This window comes from Carassius carassius, chromosome 47, assembly GCF_963082965.1.
Source record: "Carassius carassius chromosome 47, fCarCar2.1, whole genome shotgun sequence".
Classification (NCBI taxonomy): domain Eukaryota; kingdom Metazoa; phylum Chordata; class Actinopteri; order Cypriniformes; family Cyprinidae; genus Carassius; species Carassius carassius.
The window spans coordinates 15,158,189-15,178,399 of NC_081801.1; the positions used below are offsets into that span (position 1 = coordinate 15,158,189).

At 38.4% G+C, this 20,211-nt stretch overlaps 1 protein-coding gene across 11 annotated transcripts in view; it reads right to left on the reverse strand.

Annotated features, from left to right (window-relative positions):
- Positions 1–20,211, reverse strand: part of LOC132130988 (neurexin-1-like) — a 429,322-nt gene that overhangs the window by 280,476 nt on the left and 128,635 nt on the right. For all 11 annotated transcript variants that reach the window (XM_059542924.1, XM_059542918.1, XM_059542927.1 and 8 more), the window contains one exon: positions 1,921–2,222. In XM_059542924.1, the coding sequence (XP_059398907.1) occupies positions 1,921–2,222 (302 nt within the window). The remainder of the gene's footprint in view (positions 1–1,920; positions 2,223–20,211) is intronic.

A 20,211-nucleotide genomic window follows, 5' to 3' on the forward strand; every position in this document is an offset into this window, starting at 1 on the left:
TATACGATGCTCCCTATATCATATAATCATATTTCAGCAATAACAGATCGAAACACTCAGGATAATGGCACTGTAAAAAACTATTACTAACTACTACTAATCCTGCTTTTTTGAAGGCTGTGATAGAGGGAGCCGTTTTCTCTTAGGTTAAATGACAAATAGTAAATTTCTCCACAAAAGTCTCCACAAGATGGAAAGCTTGCTGAATGCGGACAGATTATTTTGCTGGCGTAATTGGAGCATATTCACGTTGTGGATTTAATCAGAGGCAAAACAGAGCGGAGCAGTCTGGACTTGAATGGAGTTGCCAAATGAAAACACTTTTCCTCAACAGGGACTCGCGCGCACACACACATCCATACTGGTTAGTAACAACTGGAAGGTAATTATCACTGCCGTCTATGTCTGGAAGTGTCTGTGGCTTAATGGTACTTCACTCCTGCAGTGACCTCCAAGATTCCAACAACAGAAATATTTTGCTCTCAGTGAATCTATTTTGCAACGTATATTTATTTTGCAATCAGAGTTACATATTACCTTGTTAATTCTCTGACGGCTAGCATTGTTAGGTGGACAAGCTCCAAAACAACCGCCTGGTCCACTAATGGTGCTTTTCCACTGCGTGGTATGACTCAGCTTGGCACAGCCCAAGCTGCCTTTATGTACTTATTACATAAAAAAAATGTACAAAATTACGACTTTATTCAGCATTGTCTTCTCTTCCGGGTCTGTTGTGAGTACGTTCACGATGCTGCTGACGTACGACGCTGCTGACATGTTTTCTGGTGCACCCAATAACAAAGATAACAGGTCAGCAGCGTAATACGTCAGCAGCGTCACTGCAGTGTTGTGAACGCACTCACGACCGATCCGGAAGAGAAGACAATGCTGATTAAAGTCGTAAAATTTTTGTTATTTATGGACCAAAATGTATTTTCGATACTTCAACAAATTCTAACTGACCCTCTGATGTCACATGGACTACTTTGATTATGTTTTTATTACACTTCTGGACATGGACAGTATACCGTACATACATTTTCAATGGACGGACAGAAAGCTCTCAAACTAAATCTAAAATATCTTAAACTGTGTTCTGAAGATGAACGGAGGTCTTACGGGTTTGGAACGACATGAGGGTGAGTCATTAATGACATAATTTTCATTTTTGGATGAACTAACCCTTTAAGCTCGAGTTAAACCACAGACCTTATTTCAGGCATTCCACCAACTAAAATAAAACACTGACTTCAGGAAGCAACATTTTGTTGTTGTTGTTTACAGGTTTTAGAATTTGTTCCTGCAAAATCTGTAAATATGTAAGTGATACATCCTGTTAGGTTTAAAAACTATTATATTTCCTTTGCTAATGGCCCAACTGAAGGGTCCTTCCTGAAGAAAATTTGGGTGCTCACTTTGTTGGAGGGACCCCATCCCCAAAAATGCAGTCTAAAATTCACCTTTTATTATAAACAATATACTATTGATATCACAGGATTTCATATGTGGAATAACAGCTATTTCAGAAGAAACACATAGCTAAATAAAAGGTTTAGATTGACTTAAAACTACTGTAGCAATTTTTTTTCACACTACCATGCTTGAAATTCCATATTACCTGATAGATATCTTTAAAATAGCTGCAGTGAGAATCATTTTTGTTTTTGTGATCATCAAAAAAATTTAATAATTCACACTGTGACCGACATTTGTTAGCCAATCAAAAACTCAGAGTTTAATTACTTTTGCTGGCAGTGCAGAAATCATTAAAAGCTGTTTTAAAGTGTTAATACTGCAATGACACATTTATACACCTACTTGTCACAATTATACAAGTTAACCAAAATTCAGTCATCAAAAATATCAGAAAGATTAAATTAAGTACCCTGTGGAGCCACGATGTGCAAAGGTGAACGTTACCTGACGTAGGTTGCGGGACACACGGACTGCATGCCAGGCATTGTCGTTGAACTTGCCGTCGGATGGCTCCACCAGAGCCTCAAAGGCACCGGAGCCCAGGTTGATCACCAGGCACACTGCCCCACTTTTCAGAGACAGGTTGACATAGTCGGCAGACTTGCCGGTGTGGAGCAGGAGGCCATTTCGCTGTAGCGTTCGGAAGGACAGGGTGATTTCATCTGTACTGCTCTGGATGGGCTTTTGGGACAGGTCGTAGCTGAAGAACTCATTACCCTTGAACGTGGCCACTGACTCCACTTGGCCTTGTTGAAGGAAGATAGAAAAAGGCAAGGGAAAGTCATTAGAGCTGGGATTGATATGGACCAAGTGTATGAGAACTGACTCTTCTTTATATTCGCTGTATTTTATAGATAGACACAGAACCAACCAAACATTTGAGAATGAACAGTGAAATAAATGAAATGGAAATGCATGTAAAATACTCATAGCATGTTTAACAACCCAGAAAAGTTTGGGCAGGACTTGAGCCTTTATGTGATTTTGGCTAATGAGAGGTTTAAGGCCAGTGGCTCAAATGAAGCATAAACAAACCACAAATTAACAGTACAAGACAGCTCCAAGCATTAATCATTGTACAGGTATATGTAGAAAATCTCACTGGACTACACATGCTTCCGTATTCACACTTCCAGTAAATATGAACCACAGAGGTGAGTGATGTCACACGTGTAAATGAGTGTAATCTCCTCCAGTGCTGTGCGCATCAGCTAATCGTGAAGGTCATTTATGTATGTAAAGCTTGCCGTCCTGAAATTAAACCGCAAGCGTGCAATTAAACGAGCTGAAAACGGGCTGTCAGGAATAATCTGAAATAAAACACAGCCGAACTGTTAAATAACAGTTTGATTTGCGAACGCCACTGTAAGATGTGAAAGCTTTGATGAACGAGGTAGAATTTCAAAATACAGTCATTAAGAAAATAGGCGACTGAGGAAGCTTGTCAAAATATCTCATCTTTGTTATTTTAGGTCGTTAAAAATCATCACTTTCACAGACAGCTTGTTAATTTTTTTCTGGTGTCATGTGCAGCCCAAATCACCGTTTTTTTTTTTTTTTTTTGGATGTGCAATACTATGTTTTCAAATTCAAGTAGTTGGTGGATTGCCTGTGTGATGTAAAGCCAAGCTCTGTATAATTAGCCTAGTTTCGAGTTTTCGAGTCTGACCACAATTGGACGTGACTCTTAAGGCAGAGTGTTTACATAAGACGTGTTCAAAACAGCTAGACTGAGCAAGGCAGAAAATACTGTGCAAAGTCTCATGCAGTTTTAATCTAGTTAACAAAATTACTGTTAGACCATGGTGTTAATTAAATGACTGTCATGTAAACATCTTCATAAAAATGACAAAATAAATGACAGCAAGAATTAAAAATCAAAAACATCTAGAAAGAGTATGATTGTTTCAAATTCAAATTCGAAAGCATAGTCTGTCAGAGACTGATCTGCTTGAGTTGAAGCTAAACAGTAAATATATTTCACTGTAAACCGAAACACTTTGATAACAGGTTAATTTTCTCCCTCAAACATGTCATATACAGAGTGATTATTAGTTATATACACAATATACACTACCATTCAAAAGTTTAGGGGTGATAAGATTATGTTACCCTTTAGGAACTAGAGCTGCGTCAAAGTGCTCTGCATGACCACGCTCTGAATCACATGTGTAATCATTCCAATGGAAGGACGAGACGTCATGGGCGGGTGACGTCATCAACCGTGAAGCTTAAAAGCATGTGTGGTGGAGCCAGGGAGCGGAGCACACCGAGTCGGCTCTCAAGGAGGCCGACTGCCCGCATTGAGAGCTTCTTCCATTGTGTACACTTCGCTCCCTGAAGGCTCTCTTTGAGTAGGGAGGCTTCACCAGCGTTCCTCACGGTGCTGGTCCTGGTTCCACAGGGGCAGAGCGACTGCTTTATTCATGGGGTTCTTCCTCCTGGGATGAGGAATTGACACTTCGCCCATCTTCCTCCAAGGAGGTTGATGTGGAGGGCATCAATAAGGTTTCGCCCCAGTATGAGGAGCTAATGGAGGTGTTTACGAATGCTGTGGCCAAGTTAAAAAAAATGATTGGCCCACTGAGAAGCAGGCCAAGCCGCATTGAAGCAAGTTAGATGAATGCTTTATGCGGTTGAGGCCATCATCTCCATTCCGGAGCCTGCCATTTTTCCCAATCTCCACATTGGGGTGTCGAGGTCGTAGGCTAGACCTTTCTTGGCCCATCTCTTCATCCCTGCCTCAGACTATTATGGGAATGTGGTTGGGTTGAGTGAGAATGGCTATGCAGGGCGATGCCCCGGGTTGAACAGACAATAGCAAGTTATCTGCCCCCAGCCATGGCATTGTCCTTAAAGGCTCCAGCACTGCCCTGCAAGCCGCTGAGTATAACGTCAGCACTGGTGTCTGCACACAAAGTCTGTGTTGCAGGTGAGACTATCCTACAATCATCACGGACTGTCGTACTCCAGGCCTTCTGTGCTGCTCCCTCTCGGGAGTCCGACCAGCAGAAGTTTAATTGTGTCCAGTGCGAGCACTGGATGCATACATCCACTGAGCTGTCCTGTGGAGATGGGCGGACCAACTGCTAGTGTTCTACGGTCCGCCTAAGAGATGTCTTTCATCAACAAAACAGACCCTCAGCCGGAGGTTAGTGGATGCCATATTCATTGCTTAAGAGTCCTCTGATCTGCCCTCGTCATTGGGGGTTAAGACTCACTCGACCAGAAGTATGATGGCCTCCAAGGCCTTTCTAGCAGGTGTGTCCATGCAGGACATCTGTGATGCAGGGGGTTGGGCCACACGCTTAACATTCGTCAGGTTCTCAGGCTCTTCTGTTCTCTTGCCCTAGCTACACACGGGGCAGGGATTTGAAAGTCGGGCGCTGTGGGTATTCTCGTTCCCAAAGCACTTCGACACAGCTTGAGTTCCTGAAGGGGGACGTCTCAGGTTAATATGGAACCATGGTTCTCCGAAGGGAATGAGACACTGTGTCTCGGTGCCATACTTCAGGCATCCCTGCCAGTGCATGCTTCACTCCTAGAAGCTGACGCCGGCTCCAACGCATGTGCTTTTAAGCTTCCTGGTCGATGACCTCAACTGCCCATGAAGTCTTGCCCTTTCATTAGACTAATTACACATGTGATTCAGAGCGTGGTCATGCAGAGGGTGTTCCCAAAGCGCTTTGACTCAGCGTCTCATTCCCTTCAGGGAACCATGGTTACACACGTAACCTGAGATGTTTTTGGAAGAAGTGTCTTATGCTCACCAAGGCTATGTTTCTCAATACAGTATAAAAAGTAGTATTGCTAAGTATTACAATTTAAAGTTACTATTTTTCATTTAAATACATTTTAAAGTATAAATTATGTAGCAATTCAATGTAATAACTAAGCATTCTGTTATAACTGCATTATTACATTGTGAAAATGTATATTACATGGAATATTTCATTATCGCGTATCACAAAAACTAAATGAAAAACAAACCCAGAGACTGCACACATACATTGTGTGAAATAATCTATTAAAATGCATTTAAAAAGCCTCTGCCAACACATCTCAGACAATCATGTTTTACAGCAGTGGTATAGCAATATTCGTCCTTCAGATATGCACACATAACCTGCTCAGCTGCTTAAAATTGTATGAAATATTCCATTCCAGGTTTAATCAGCAGAGCATAACATTAATTTGAAGACTTGTGATATTTCATCAAGCAAGAAGGCTCAGACCATCAGTTAGGAAAGAAATGATTGGGCACGAATCAACCAACCAGACATCTTCACCAAGGAAATGTGACCTTGCAAAATTACAGCGGCAGAATCTTATCATAGTGCCACTTGGTTCAGTGGAGAATAAACAGCCAGAGCGCATTCCACAACAAGCACACCAACCACGTAGTGAGGAACTCTTTAAGAGATGAAAAACAAAGCCCCGCTGAGCCATGTGTGCTTAAGAGTTTTGTTTCTCTCTCTCTCTTTTTTTTTATATCTCACTGACTACAGTGTGACGCAAAGAGAACCTGACCCACAAAACACAGGGGCTATGACTAAGTATAAAGTATATGTTTCTAACAATAAAACAACGTGACATGATGGGACTCGACAATATCAGAGAAGCTTTAACTTTTCAAAAGTGCAGTCTGAAAGTGCCTCAGATGTTACCGCTGTAGAGGCAAATTCCTCAGATAGGAACAATGCTTCTGACAAATTAATTGTGACTCAAATATATTCGCAAACAGAAAGCTTTGTTTGCATTAAAGGTGCAGCGTGTTATTAATTTTTTATGCAATATAAAATATCTATACCAAATTTAGATTCGTTCACATTAACCAATCAGAAGACTTTGAGGTGCATTCTGCCTGTCAGTCAATTTAGATGTTCACAGGGAACCCCAACTGTATATAGGCAGCAGGAAGCTGAGAGCGTGACAGAAGCGGATCATTCAAGTTAAAGCAGCAAATACAGGTTTATAAGCAGTTGATAGTTGTTAGTTTGTCATGAAGGAATTATATTTAGATACCACTGTTTTTGACAAACTTTGACATGCTGAATACAACTGTATATTCGTAGGGTGGGGAATAGAATAGAATAGAACAGTATGGTACCTCAAAGACAACAGAACTGTATTCAACACACATTTAACATTCATAATGTGAAACATTTAATAGCATACGGTTACTTGGTTTTATCAGGAAAGTGGTAGGTAGGAGATATCATAATTAGGACATGTGTTAGAAGTTTAACACATGGCCTACAAAAGCCATTGCATAAATAGATTATTATTATATATCTTTTTTTTTTAAACAGACTTTTTTCATAGAATAACATGCAGTAAATAATCATGCTCAACACTAGGGACTCTATTAAATATTAATGATATAAATTAAACAGGGTCAATTCTGATTCCATGTTGTCTTTAAGTAGTCAGTAGGTGTGGTATGAGGATCATTTGTCTCATGCTTGTGTGTAACGTTCCTGGTAAGCAATTTTTTATTTTTATTTTGGACCAAGATTGTTCCAAGATTGCACTCATAAACAGCAGTCCATCGATGAGGATTGTCATAATTCATACTTTCAAAATTCAAAAGACTTCTGCCTAATGCCATTTAAAGTTCAGAGAGAGAACAAGAAACCTTTTACATGTTAGCGAGACATCTTTAACTTAGTGACATTAAAATTGTTTGTCAACTGGCCTGAAACTCTGACATTGGCCTTGGGCCATCTGACCATCTTTACCATTGAGCCCAATAGTCCAAAAATGGACAAAAAAAACAGGTTAAGCATTAATTTGTTCGAAAAATGGTTATTTACATTCACCATGATCAGCATTTGAGTAAATGGACAAAGTTCCACTGAAAGCGCCGAATAAACACACTCCACAGAGCATTAATGACACTCTCCTTTAGGCCAAGCCAGAGGAAAACAGAGCAAAAAACAACCACTGGAGTCGCCCCTTAATGCAGAGCCCGTAAAGCCAGATTTAGTTATGTGCAGATATGTGGTGTTGCTGATGAGATGTCTAAATCTTCATGTCCAGCCTCCGATCTCGAACTTCAAAAGAGATGAGAGAAATAAACCGAGTTCACCCTAAACCTTCACAGCACACTGACGGGATGCCCTCAGCTAGAGCAGAATAGCCTGATTTATATACTTAAGAGTCCTTTGTGGCTTTGATATGACAAGACTGGAGCAATCAGTTCTTCAGGCATCATGACTTACTGTCATTATGCACTAATGTCCATGTCTTAAATAAGAAAACACTAACACTAAATGTGAGGGGGTGTGAAATCAACAGCGACAGACTGGGAGAAGGAAAAGAAATAGGTTATGAGCTGGAGAGAAAGACATGGATTGAAGGACTTATGATCAAACAAGGGGTGGAAGGGAAAGAAATCTATTCATGGATTCATTCTCAAGCAATTCTGGCACACAAAAATTTCAATTATCGGAATGAAAAAAATATTATTCATAATTCTTACATCTGAAAGACAAAACATTACAATTTAATGTCTGTGGAATATATCCCAATATTTTTGGCTATTGGTTAACATGAGGGATGGGAATCATGAGCAACGTAGCAATTATTATTTTTCTTTTTTATTCTGCATAATTATTCATAGTAGTTTTAGTACATTTAATCCTTTGCCCACCATTGACAAGATTTCCTGTCATTTAGGATACAAAGCTTCCCTGCCACTGACGAGTTATTCCGGTGATCTATGTTTCACTGTTATACTGTAGGGGTTGCTTTGGAGGTGTTGATGGGCTCAGACTCTGATCATTTTGATCATCTTTCTAAATATGCAGTCTTTTGACAAAAATGTTTTTTTTTTTTTTGTTTGAAATCGTGTTTCTTGGATGGAACTGTATAAAAATGTATTTGCACTGATATATTAATTGGTGACATTCAAACAGTAAAATATTCTGGGGGACAGATTTGGGAATTGGATCAGAAATACTGGTGGTAACTGGAGACTTAAAAATAATATTCTAAGGTGAAAGAGGTAAATAAATATTAAAACATATAAAAAATAAAAGCTTATACACTTGTATTTTTTTTATATTAGACATAATTTTTTATGAGTTTTATTTCAGTCTTTTAAAGTCTGTATTATTGTGGTGGGTTTTGGTATTGCAGTGTACCAAATAATAATACCCACGTCACTTATGGTGCTTTTTCACTGCATGGTACGGCATGGTACAGTTCGGTACGGTTCACTTTTGGAGGGTTTTCCAGTGGGTACAGTACCTGGTACCTGATACTTTGGTACCTCCTCGGTTGAGGTTCCAAGTGAACTGTACCATTACCAAAACATGACATGTAATTCTGTGTCACTGAACTTGCGACACAAACACAACAGAACCACTAGATTTAAATCAGCACAGCCAGCGAAGTATCGAACACAACTGTTTTGAATGAGCGCACCTTTTTCCGTTGTCTGCTGAGGAAGTACAGACATTCCTCTCTTTTTTTAGCAGAAGAGCGGATCCAGCGAGAGCTTGATGGGGAGACGAGGAATGAAAAAGTTTTTCACGAGTCGCGGCAGTAGAGGCGATGCAACAATAATGACATGAGAATAATCCTGCCCACTCTAAAGCGGCACTAAACTTCAGTGGAAACACAAACCAAGCAGAGTTGAGCCATGCCGTATCGTATCGTACTGAGCTGTACCGAACCGAGTCGTACCATGCAGTGGAAAAGTGCCATTATTGTGTTATCAGATGGAACATCCCTCCATTCCTCAGGGCACCAGCCAAGGACTTTCACCTTGACAATAAAGAATAAGAATTATACAAATTGGAGGAAGTTTACCTTCTGACTAATCTGAAGGGTAAGTGAGGTTCTGGTGAGCTTGTAGAGCCTCTAATTAGCAATACAAGAATGCAAATAAAATGAATTTATTAACACAAAAAGATATACAAGAGTAAAATATCACACTCACTAAATACTACTAAGGAAACTGACTAAATTACAAAGGGGAAAATTGAGAAAATTGATTCAGTCAAACAGAAGCTACAAACTACTACACAAATGGGTGTTAACTGGATGATTGCTAAGAAAATGAGCAACAGATTGGATGAAGCAATGAATGGATAGTTATCAGTTTATTGGTTAGTCAATTGTGGTCACTCTGGATGCTGGTATGGAATAGTAAATAAGCATAATGTAGCTATGTGTATACACTGACCCTGGATAATAATAAGTCTCTACACAAATAGCAGTCTCATACAGCAACAACCTAATATCAAGACCTTTGGGAAAAGATTTGGTAAGCTGACATTCCACTTGGTCAGGTGAGCAATCCACCAATTGGAAATGTTTTCCACTGGTTTCCTTCCGGTCACAGTGGGAGTAGACTGGATTACTTTCCCCAGTTGTAGAACTGCATCAAGTGCTGGAGGTTCACTGCTAGAGAACTGTATGTCAGGTGATGGTACAGTAGATACACAGGATCCTCTACAGGTAGGAGGTACTTGAGTCGTGCAGGTCAGATGCTGATTGCTGGAGCCAAAGCCCTCAGCAGAAATAGATGGGGGCTGCTTGAAGGTCCATGCACTGAAAAGTTTACACGCAATAGTGTAACCTTGGTAGTGCTGTAGAACAAGGGTGTGTTTGCTTGGAAAAGCTGTTATTCCTTCCTGTTGGGGGAGCATATTACTAATCCCTGCCTTCCCAACTGTTGATGATTGGGTCATAGTATTCCAGGTGTCCGCCCATCACATGCAACTTTTCCATACTGTGGAGCTTGTTGCCTTGTCCCAAAATGCCATTTAAATAAAAGTGTCTTTAGGACCCTGGAAATACTTTATTTATTTTCCAAACCTTTCTCAAAGTCTCATAGAGTCACTAATAGAGTCCAAACTTGATGTGAATTGGTTTACCCAGGTATCACCTAGTAGTACATTTATGTTTCAGTGGGGGAGATCACATTGGCTGTTATTCCATGTGCGGGGTCCACTTTGTGTGCACAGTTCCCTGGATGAATAAGGAGACGTTTAAAGGACATGTTCCCTCTAGTATATATCCCTGTCCATTTTTGGTGGTTTCAAGCCAATATGTGTATATAGATTGTCTCTCTCGGGACATCTCTTATCCTTAAGGCTGGTTTATAGTTCTGCGTCGGACCTACGCCATAGGCTATACGTCAGTTTTCATTTATACTTCTGCGTCGTTGTCCGCGTCTACACGCAGTATGCATCCAGACTGCTAGAATGCAGTGTCTACAGCCTTGTTGCTTGTGTAACCCGCAGACTACAGCAAAAGCCAAAGAATAAGAGGTTTGTTGGAGAAGCATTATAGCAGTGATGGCGGCAAATAAATGTTAAATCATTAAATAATTTTTTAAAACTACAAAAAGGAGACTGATGTATAATGCTATGTAGGCTAGTAAAATAAATGAAAAGACACTTGTTCTTTGCTTCGTTTTATTTTATATAAGAAGGTGTAACATTAAAATATATTAAAGTGCGCATAAACACACAACACTCAAGTACACATGGAGGGAGGGGTTCTAGCAGACCAATCACAGTGCTGCGGTCTGTGTAGAATTGATGCGCTGTTAGATTTTTGGTGAGGTGCACGTCAGGCTACAGCATAGGCTCCAGTTTAGGATGTGCGTCTATGCGGCTACAGCATAGGTTTGATGCAGAAGTATAAATCAGCCCTTACTGCTGGCCAGAACTTGTTTGGTGGCCCTGATGGCTCAGGTTGTTTGAAATTTGGCACCTTGACGCAGAGAGTCTCTCCTTCCCACCATCTCTGACAATCCTAATTACAATGGTCCTTTAGGGGCCGTTTACACTACAACATTTTTCACCCAAAAACTGTAAACTTTTTACGTGTTTTGCCTGTTTGTTTAAACGACAATGGCGTTTTGGGGACTGAAAACGCATATTTTTTTAAAACGGGTTTCAAAGTGCAAGTTTTTGAAAATGCCACTGTTGTTGTTTCTGTGTAAACACCCAATATGGGAATCTTTGAAAATGGTGATGTCATGCGCGTACATAGTACGTGTTAGGTATGTAGACATGCACATTACGTGGCGATTTTAAAGGGAAGCACAAACATATATACACAGCAATGGCGGAGTACATGGTATTGTGGCTGCTGCTCATGAGTTTGCTAACGCTTCTTCAGCAAAGTGTGGATTTATCCCTTAAAAAGGGATTCCTGTTGTGATGTGTGGACTACATATCATATCTGCGGTTCACTACATTATTTTGTTTATTTGTTCATTATTTGTTTATTTGATTAAGTCAAACTACAATAATAATGTTTTTAAATCACTAAAAAGAATTGACTTGTTTGGAAATCAGACTACACAGCTTGATTTTGTTTCACTCACAAAAAAAAAAAATAATTAATTAAACTCAGAGTCAATCAGCTTTATTTTATAGCATTCAAAAAGCAAACAAAGAAGTGTAAAGTTTAGAAAATTGAAGCCTTTATTTAAATGTATGAAGAATTGTTACATAAATCGGATTCCCATCAAACACCACTCTTTTTCCTACAGAAACCAAAAGCTCCTGAATGACAGTTGGTGGTATTTGTAGATTGGATTGTACCAAATTATTACAGGGGATTGAACAGAATAAAGAAAATTGTAGCAATTAAAAACAATAATGATGAAGTTCCAGTAAATAAACATGTGACCGACGGGAGAGAAGACAGGCCACACTATAAAGGCCGACTGAATGCTGCACAGTGGGAAGTAATGGCAATCCAAATGTAATCTTAGCATTATTATTCCAGCAAACTGTGTCCTCTTATGAGAATGCAGCATCTGAGGCTCTCATCACGACCTCTCCCTCTGCCTGGCTGAGCTCAAAGTGTGTATCTGAAGCAGACATGTCCAATTAAAGATACACGCATGCTCCAACCTCACTGCTTCTGAAGAGACAACCGGGACAAATACGACACAGAACTCATTTTTAATGTCATGTGTGGTGGTGTGGTTATGTGTCGCTTATTCTGACAGGTTGGTATGTCTGCTGCTTGGGGAGAGTGAGAGAGAAATATCAACAGCTGATTAAGTCAAGGCCCTGCAGCAGCCGAAGCCATTTGCTTTGCAGATTAAACATGGCTACGAGAGAGAGAGAGAGAGAGAGACAGAGAGAGAAATGGAGCAAGAGAAAGAGGAGCAAGGGAAAGCAATTCTATTGTAGTTAACTGTGCTATTTCCCCCCTGTGTGCAGATTGAAAATGAGACTGGCCATGACAGTAATGTGCATCAAGGGACACCAGCATTCAAAGAGCACTAAATCAACAACAATAAAACTAGCACCAATGTTTTCATTGAGAGTAACGCAAAACCTGACCCCAAAACAAATAAATGCATTAAAAAATTAATAGATTACTAAAAACAAGAAATAAATAAATAAAACATACTGAAACATCAAATAATAATAATAATAATAATAATAATAATAATAATAATAATAAAAAACATTTTCTTGTATGTTTAGCATGTAAGAGGACCTTGAAACAATTCTTCAAAATTTAACAAAACACATGACCAAAAAACAAACAAATAAATATAATTTAAAATTAACTGAATTAATTAATTGAATAAGTCCTTGTTTGTTTAGCAAGCAAGGGGATCTTGGAACGAACAAACAAATAACACACATACATACATACATACATACATACACACACACACACACACATATACATACATATATATATATATATATATATATATATATATATATATACATACATATATATATATATATATACGCACACACACACACACACACACACAATATAAATATATTTGTAAATACATGATTTTACATAGTTTTTTTAATACAAAAATACAACTTTTTTGAAAGTTGTATTCAAAATCAACATGCCCATTCTGTTTCAGACTGTAATATTTGAGGTTTAGCATGAAATCATGTTCTACAGGGTACCTAATGGCACTGCCTGTACACACATGCATTAGTGTTGGGCGATATGCTCCACAGTCATATCATTCTATTGTCAGTCTGTGAGATCACCGATACACAATATTATCATGCTAATTTAAGGCTAAAAGCAGCCTGAACGCCTCTGATTGGCCATTGGATTCCTAAACTCAACGGAATCATATGTGATTTGTTATAACACTGTAAAAAACACATATAAAGAAATATGATGCAACAAATAAGCCCTAATATTAATTTCATATTAATACTAGCCTGATGATGATGATGATAATAATAATAATAATAATAATAATCGTCTTGAAATTGTCAAAGGCAGCAGAGACGGGCGATATCTCTGACTATCGTTGATATTCAATATATTGTCTACCGGCACGACTTGCAGTGCACACAGTCTAGATTCATATCAAGGGCATGTAAATGCATGAGTTCGATCTGGAATGCATATGGACTTAATTGATTTGTGAGAGAAACAGACCAGAAATAAATTAACAGAAGTTTCCCAAAAGGGAGATGACAACAGTCTCAAAGCAGAGTCTCCCTGGTCTTTACTGAAAAAATTTTTCTCCTCCCCAGCCCTATGGTGTCATTAGACCTCATCTTTAAAATATTAAAAGCACCCACAGGCCACTTTGCTCTGCTGGATTTCACAGATAAAATCTGTCCTTAGAAGAAAAAGAGGGGCGTTTTCATACAAACAGTATGTCACCATACTGAGGATGGTTGTCAGCAATCTGATCAAAGGGCTTACAACAAATGTTAAAAACTCTTACTCTGTGAAATACACATAATGAATTTTTTTAATCACAGCTGCCTTCGGCATTATTCCGAAATTTATTGGGAATGCCTTTAATTCAGTATCTGTACTTGAACTGAATTTGAAACAAACATGTTGTATAACTATGATTCAAATGAGATTTGAGTAGAATAAAAAAAAAACTATAAAGCCATTTCTTAGCACGTTTACAGCACAAGTATTCCAAGAAACATTCTGATCAGAATGAGTCCAAACAGCTGACAGAAGATCCACAAGGAATCCACACAACTCCAGTCCATCAATCTAGTGAAATAGAAAGCTATATGTTTATCAAATCCATCATTAAAGGGATAGTTCACCCAAAAATGAAAATTCTGTCATCATTTATGCACCCTCATGTCATTCCAAACCTATATAAGTTACTTTCTTATGTTGAACATAAAAGAAGATATTTTGAAGATTGCTGGTAATCAAACAGTTGGTGGTTCCCATTGACTTCAATACTGTAGTATTACTTTTCCTACTACGGGAAAGTCAATGGGAACCTTCAACTGTTTTATTACCAGCTATCTTCAAAAAAATATCTTCTTTTAGAATTTTCATTTTTGGGTGCACTATCGCTTTAAGGTCTTTTAACTTTCAACTACCACTTCTGGCAAAAATATGAGTCCATAACCCATAATGAAAAGGTCATTCCTCTGTTGCCCTCTGACGTCAAAGTCCACCAACATATGCACATCTGAAAAGTCATGGACTGTTTTCGCTTGTAAACAGTGCTTGATCTGTGTATATTTCTCTCCTGATTCATTGAAGATAGCTTTTTCACTGAGACAACTTTGGTTTTACTGGAACCAACGGTTTGAAGTTAAAAATATTTTGTTGCCATTTCACTTCACAAGACATTAATTAATGTCTTAGTTGTGTGGATTACCTGTGGATCATTGTGATGTTTTTTTTTGTTGTTATTTTTTTATCAGCTGTTTGGACTCTCGTTCTGATGGTACCTATTCACTGTGGAGGATCAATTGCTGGGCAAGGGATGTACTGCTTAATTTCTCCAAATCTGTTCAGAAATAAACTCATCTTCATCTTCCATGGTCTGTGGGTGAAAAATAATAATAAAAATAAAAAAAATAAATAAAAACCTTTGCCACAAAAGGAAAGTGTTTTCCATCAGAAATATTTAGAGGACCAAGTATGCTGAACACTATAAATAAAAGTCCCAATTGTAAATTTGAATCTCTCTCTCTAACATTTTGTCCTGCACGGTCAATAGACATTCACAATATTTGTTCCACGTGCAGCCTTGCTTAGCACCCTGGTAAAGCCCCTTATCTCCAAAGCAATTCATCTCCTGCTGTAATGCAGCATATACTTGCAAATAGGTTATCCCTTGATCTGGACTCTTGCTGTGAAAAAAGATAATCCCTGTCACAGGCCACTGGCCTCTCATAAATAATAGTAAGAAAAAAAAGTTAAACAAAAGGCCAATTTTGCAGTGATGCAATCTAGTTGCAAAATAATTCAAACTGTTCTGGCAACCTTTGATTCTTTATATCTATAAAGCTGTTGTGTTTAAAATGCAGGTAAGAGTGCTATTACATTTATGTAATATTCCAGCAAGATCATGCAGCTTTCTCTTAGGGAGCTTCAATCAACAAACCATCATTATCGTCGCATGAGCATATTTCACAGGGAGGAGAAAAGATTCTCACAATCACAGCTTCAAGGGAAGATCATTATCTGTCGAAATAGAACAACCTGTGCAATTATTTTTTTTATTCTAGTGGACTGCTACCACTTGCTGTTTATCAGTTTAAAACAGTGGAAAAATGAAATATATACATTTGTGCTCAGAAGTTGTCATACCTATTTATTTATTAATTTAAATGTGGGTATTAGGTAGGTTTCTTTCTCTCAAAATATTTAGATTGGGTAAGACGGTGTATGATTTAAAAATTTTCGCCAGTAGTAAAAAATTACAAATCAACTCCTAAAACTAAAAATGAATAAAAATGATTCCTATTATTTTTTATAAGTGAAGAAAAAAACTAATATCTACAGTACAAGTTATTTAAATACTTATGAGTAGAACTGCATAATGAGTTTGATCATCATGCAGATAACTAATAACTTCCCCATACAGTACATCCAGAAACATGTAATCTTAACATACTTATGTCGACAACAACCTGGCGCCATTTCTAGCACAGCAGTGATGACCAAAGACTGAAAATCAATACTCATGGTGAGGCTTTCCTATATTAGTGTGTGTGTGTGTGTGTGTGTGTGTGTGTGTGTGTCTGTGTCTGTGTCTGTGTGTGTGTGTGTGTGTGTGTGTGTGTGTGTGTGTGTGTGTGTGTGTGTGTGTGTGTGAAAGAGGGGGCATGAGCTGTGGTTTTGTCCTCTGAAGCTGTCATCACTGTGGAAAGCTAGAGATTTTGTGACTGGCAGAGGCTCTCTGCTGGGGTGAGGGGGAGGGGTATGTTCCAGAATTGTCGGCAGGTAAATGGAATTTCTGATTATGGCAGACTAAACGTGGCGAACCACGAGACAACAGAATCTTCTAAAGCAATCACTGCTATACCTGCTCCGAACAGCTGTGTATTACTGCATCATACTGGAAGACTATGAGCTACCTAGACAATCAATGAACACATCAATACTTCATAATTGTTATATGAGATAAATATAAGGCACCAAAATAAACATTTAAACAGCTGGAACCTGAAAACTGAATGATGAGTTTCCTGGCCTGTATAATACAAAATAGAGAAAAACAAGGCTGTTTCAGAAGGTTAGTAACTTACACTGCTACCTAAAATACCCAATTTGAGACTCATGTTCACAAAGGATGCATTTAATTGATAAAAAAAATACAGTAAAAGCCTTAATTTTATAAAATTATTACTACAACTTAACACTTTTTTAAAAATAAATTTTATATTAAAAATGTATTGCATCCACGCTAAATCAAATAATTTCTTGACAGACAGACAGACAGACAGACAGATAGACAGATAGATAGATAGATAGATAGATAGATAGATAGATAGATAGATAGATAGATAGATAGATAGATAGATAGATTTTGAAACCGAGCACATGTCCGTAATCCAAATATATTGACAGCTTCAGTATTATGCAGTCCAACATGTTAGTCACTTCTTGTCTGCCTGATAAGGTGGCAGCAGTTCTCAAACAAATGTCATCCCCACCGCAGGAGCAAACATCAGTAGACTGACTCAGATGTGCTGGAGAGATGAAACGGGGAGATTCCAGACCCCACAGCATTGGCACAGGCTTGTGTCATTTGCAGAGACCACGACAAACCAACATGTGCGCATGTGTGCCGGTTCTTTATGTTGACTTGCTGAGGTTTTGGTAAAGGTTCAGAGTAACTGTTGTAGCTTGTTTGCAGTACAGTTTGTTTGCGATTAGTACATAATCATCTGATAACGATGATTTGATCTAAATTACAATCCTTGTGCACTTTAAATTCCAAATGTGTATTTCATTCAACAGGCTTAAATACAGGGCAGCTCCAGAATGTTTGCAGTAAAAGTGTTCAACAATGGTTCAAGTCCGTTGTGGAACTGCGAAAGCAAAGCACTCTAGGAGTCTTATTCATTATAAAATATTTTTTGCCATTACAGGTTATTAAAGTTAGCAACAGTGATACAGAAGAGGGATTTCTTCCACTTCAGCAATTGAAGACTGAAAAACATGAAGAACATCAACAAAAACTACTACCAGATACATACAGAAACTCAAAGATGTTGCTTTATGTGGAAAGGCGCTTTTGAGTTTCTGTATCTACCTGGTAGTAGTTTTTGTTGATGATCTTCATGTTTTTCAGTCTTCAGTTGCTGAAGTGGAAGGAATATCAGTAATATATAGTAATATCCAATTATATTACTATAGTAAAACTTATATATAGGCTGTTTTATATATGTATGAGGCTATTATTACACCAAGTGCAATGTATTTACAATACTCCATTCATCTTTATAATTAATACAATTCTAATTAGGCTACTACTAATACTACTCATTTTTTTTTTAAATAATACAAAGATAATTAGACAACTAAACTTTGATTTAATCTAGGTTAAAGTTTACTAGTGCAACTCACCCTTAAATGTATTTGTATAAACCATTAGCCAAAAATTCATGATCACGACTGCAGTGCACTACTTGGAGTGACAAGGAGAACGAAAAGCACAGAGAAATGGTATAATGCTGGAACCATGACTTTGTGGTAAACACAGATGTCTCAGGAATAAAGAGATAACATCTCGCTAGAGTGACCAGCTTTGGGAAGCGCTTTTCATTTGCTTGTGGATGTTTGCGTCGCAAGTGATATTTCATTGTACTTGCGCTACTGCTTTATTTTAATACAGCGTAACAAATTTTGCAAGTAACTTCATTGCCCTTTCTCTCGAAATGGGCCTACTTTTTGCTCGCTTCATATGGCTTGCTCAGCTAAATATGTCTGTAGGCGTGTAGGTGCGTGTGTCAACACGCCCAGTGAGTTCACACACAACGCGCGTGCACGCGTCGTTTTCTCCTTCTTTCCAAAGCGCTCAGGCAGTTGCGCTCCTGTCATCTGTCGTTGCAAAGCATCCATCAGCTGCAATCTCTGTTACAACAAGGAAATTTAAGTAATGGATTTCCTCCACCGAAAAACCCTTGCTGTAACCCTAATACAAGCTTTATTTTCGAAGAAAAGTAATAAACTCTGCAGTATTTGGGTGCACCCCATTTTTCAAAAACAACCGGGAATTTCACCCCGAAGGAAGCTGATTGAGTTGGTTCTTGTCACATGGCCTGGTGCGCTTGCGTCATTCTGAAAAGCTGAGATGTTTTTAACTCGACGTGGTGCGGAAGTGCCTGGAAAAAACGAGCGCGTCGCTTCCATTATGAGCGCAAACCGCATTTGAAATAACGAACTGGAGCACAAAAAAAAAAAAAGTTGTGATATGTGAATGGCCCCTTCATCGGTCAAAATTTTTACTTTGGATTAATGGTTAAACGGTCAATATGAGCATCCCTAACTGGCATCAGGGCTGGACTGGGACAAAAAATCGGCTCGGGCATTTTTGCCCAGACCGGCCCACTATATGATCATAAACACCACCCATTTTTGCACGCCCTTAATTATATGCATACCAACCCCTATTCATTAAAACCACTAATGCCATGTAATGAGTGAGTATAGGAACGAGTGATAGTTAACAGATGAAATAAGTCAAAATGTTATATTTATTAATACAGTTGAACTATACTCCACAGCGGTGAATCCTAAAACAAGCTATAAGTGGCTCTGGCATAGCAATACCAGTATTTCTTACAGGATTTTTGTTAAAACTATGGTGGTGTGTCCTCGGTCCTTCTAGGGGGGTTCGGGGGCATGCCCCCCGTGAGAAAATTTTGTGCATTTTAATGTTAAATTCATTAATCTGGTGCACTTTGAGAGTTCAAAATTAAAAGCTCCAACCCATATTCAGTGTGCAAATTAAACAAAGAAAAATTCAAACCTCTTTTAGTTACAGTGTCTAATTACATTACACCTATACATAATAATAGTTATAATATTAATCCAATGACAGTAATAGCCATATTTTGTAAAACAAATGCACAAAAAAATAAAGGAAACTTTCTTAATTAGTTGTACCAATTTCAATACTTGAAAGAGATAAGCACATGATCTTTTATTTTGACGCAAACTGCATCAAGCTTTTATTTTGGCGGAAAACATGGTTTACAAACGCCTCTTATTAAATTCTAGTGAATTGTGGTAATCGTCAACTATGCTGATCTACGTGTTTCATGGGCTGGTCTGTCAGAAAAAAAAAAACTAACACTGACTTTGACCAATGCATTACACTGGCACAAACCCAGCGCCGCCAATTAAGCAAAACAAAACAAAACGAACGGGCCGCCGATGTACAAATTTTATGGGCCGTTAAAAAAAAAAAAAAAAAAAAAAAAGTATGAGTAAGATATATATCGGCCCAAAAAGCACGTCGGCCCACCGGGC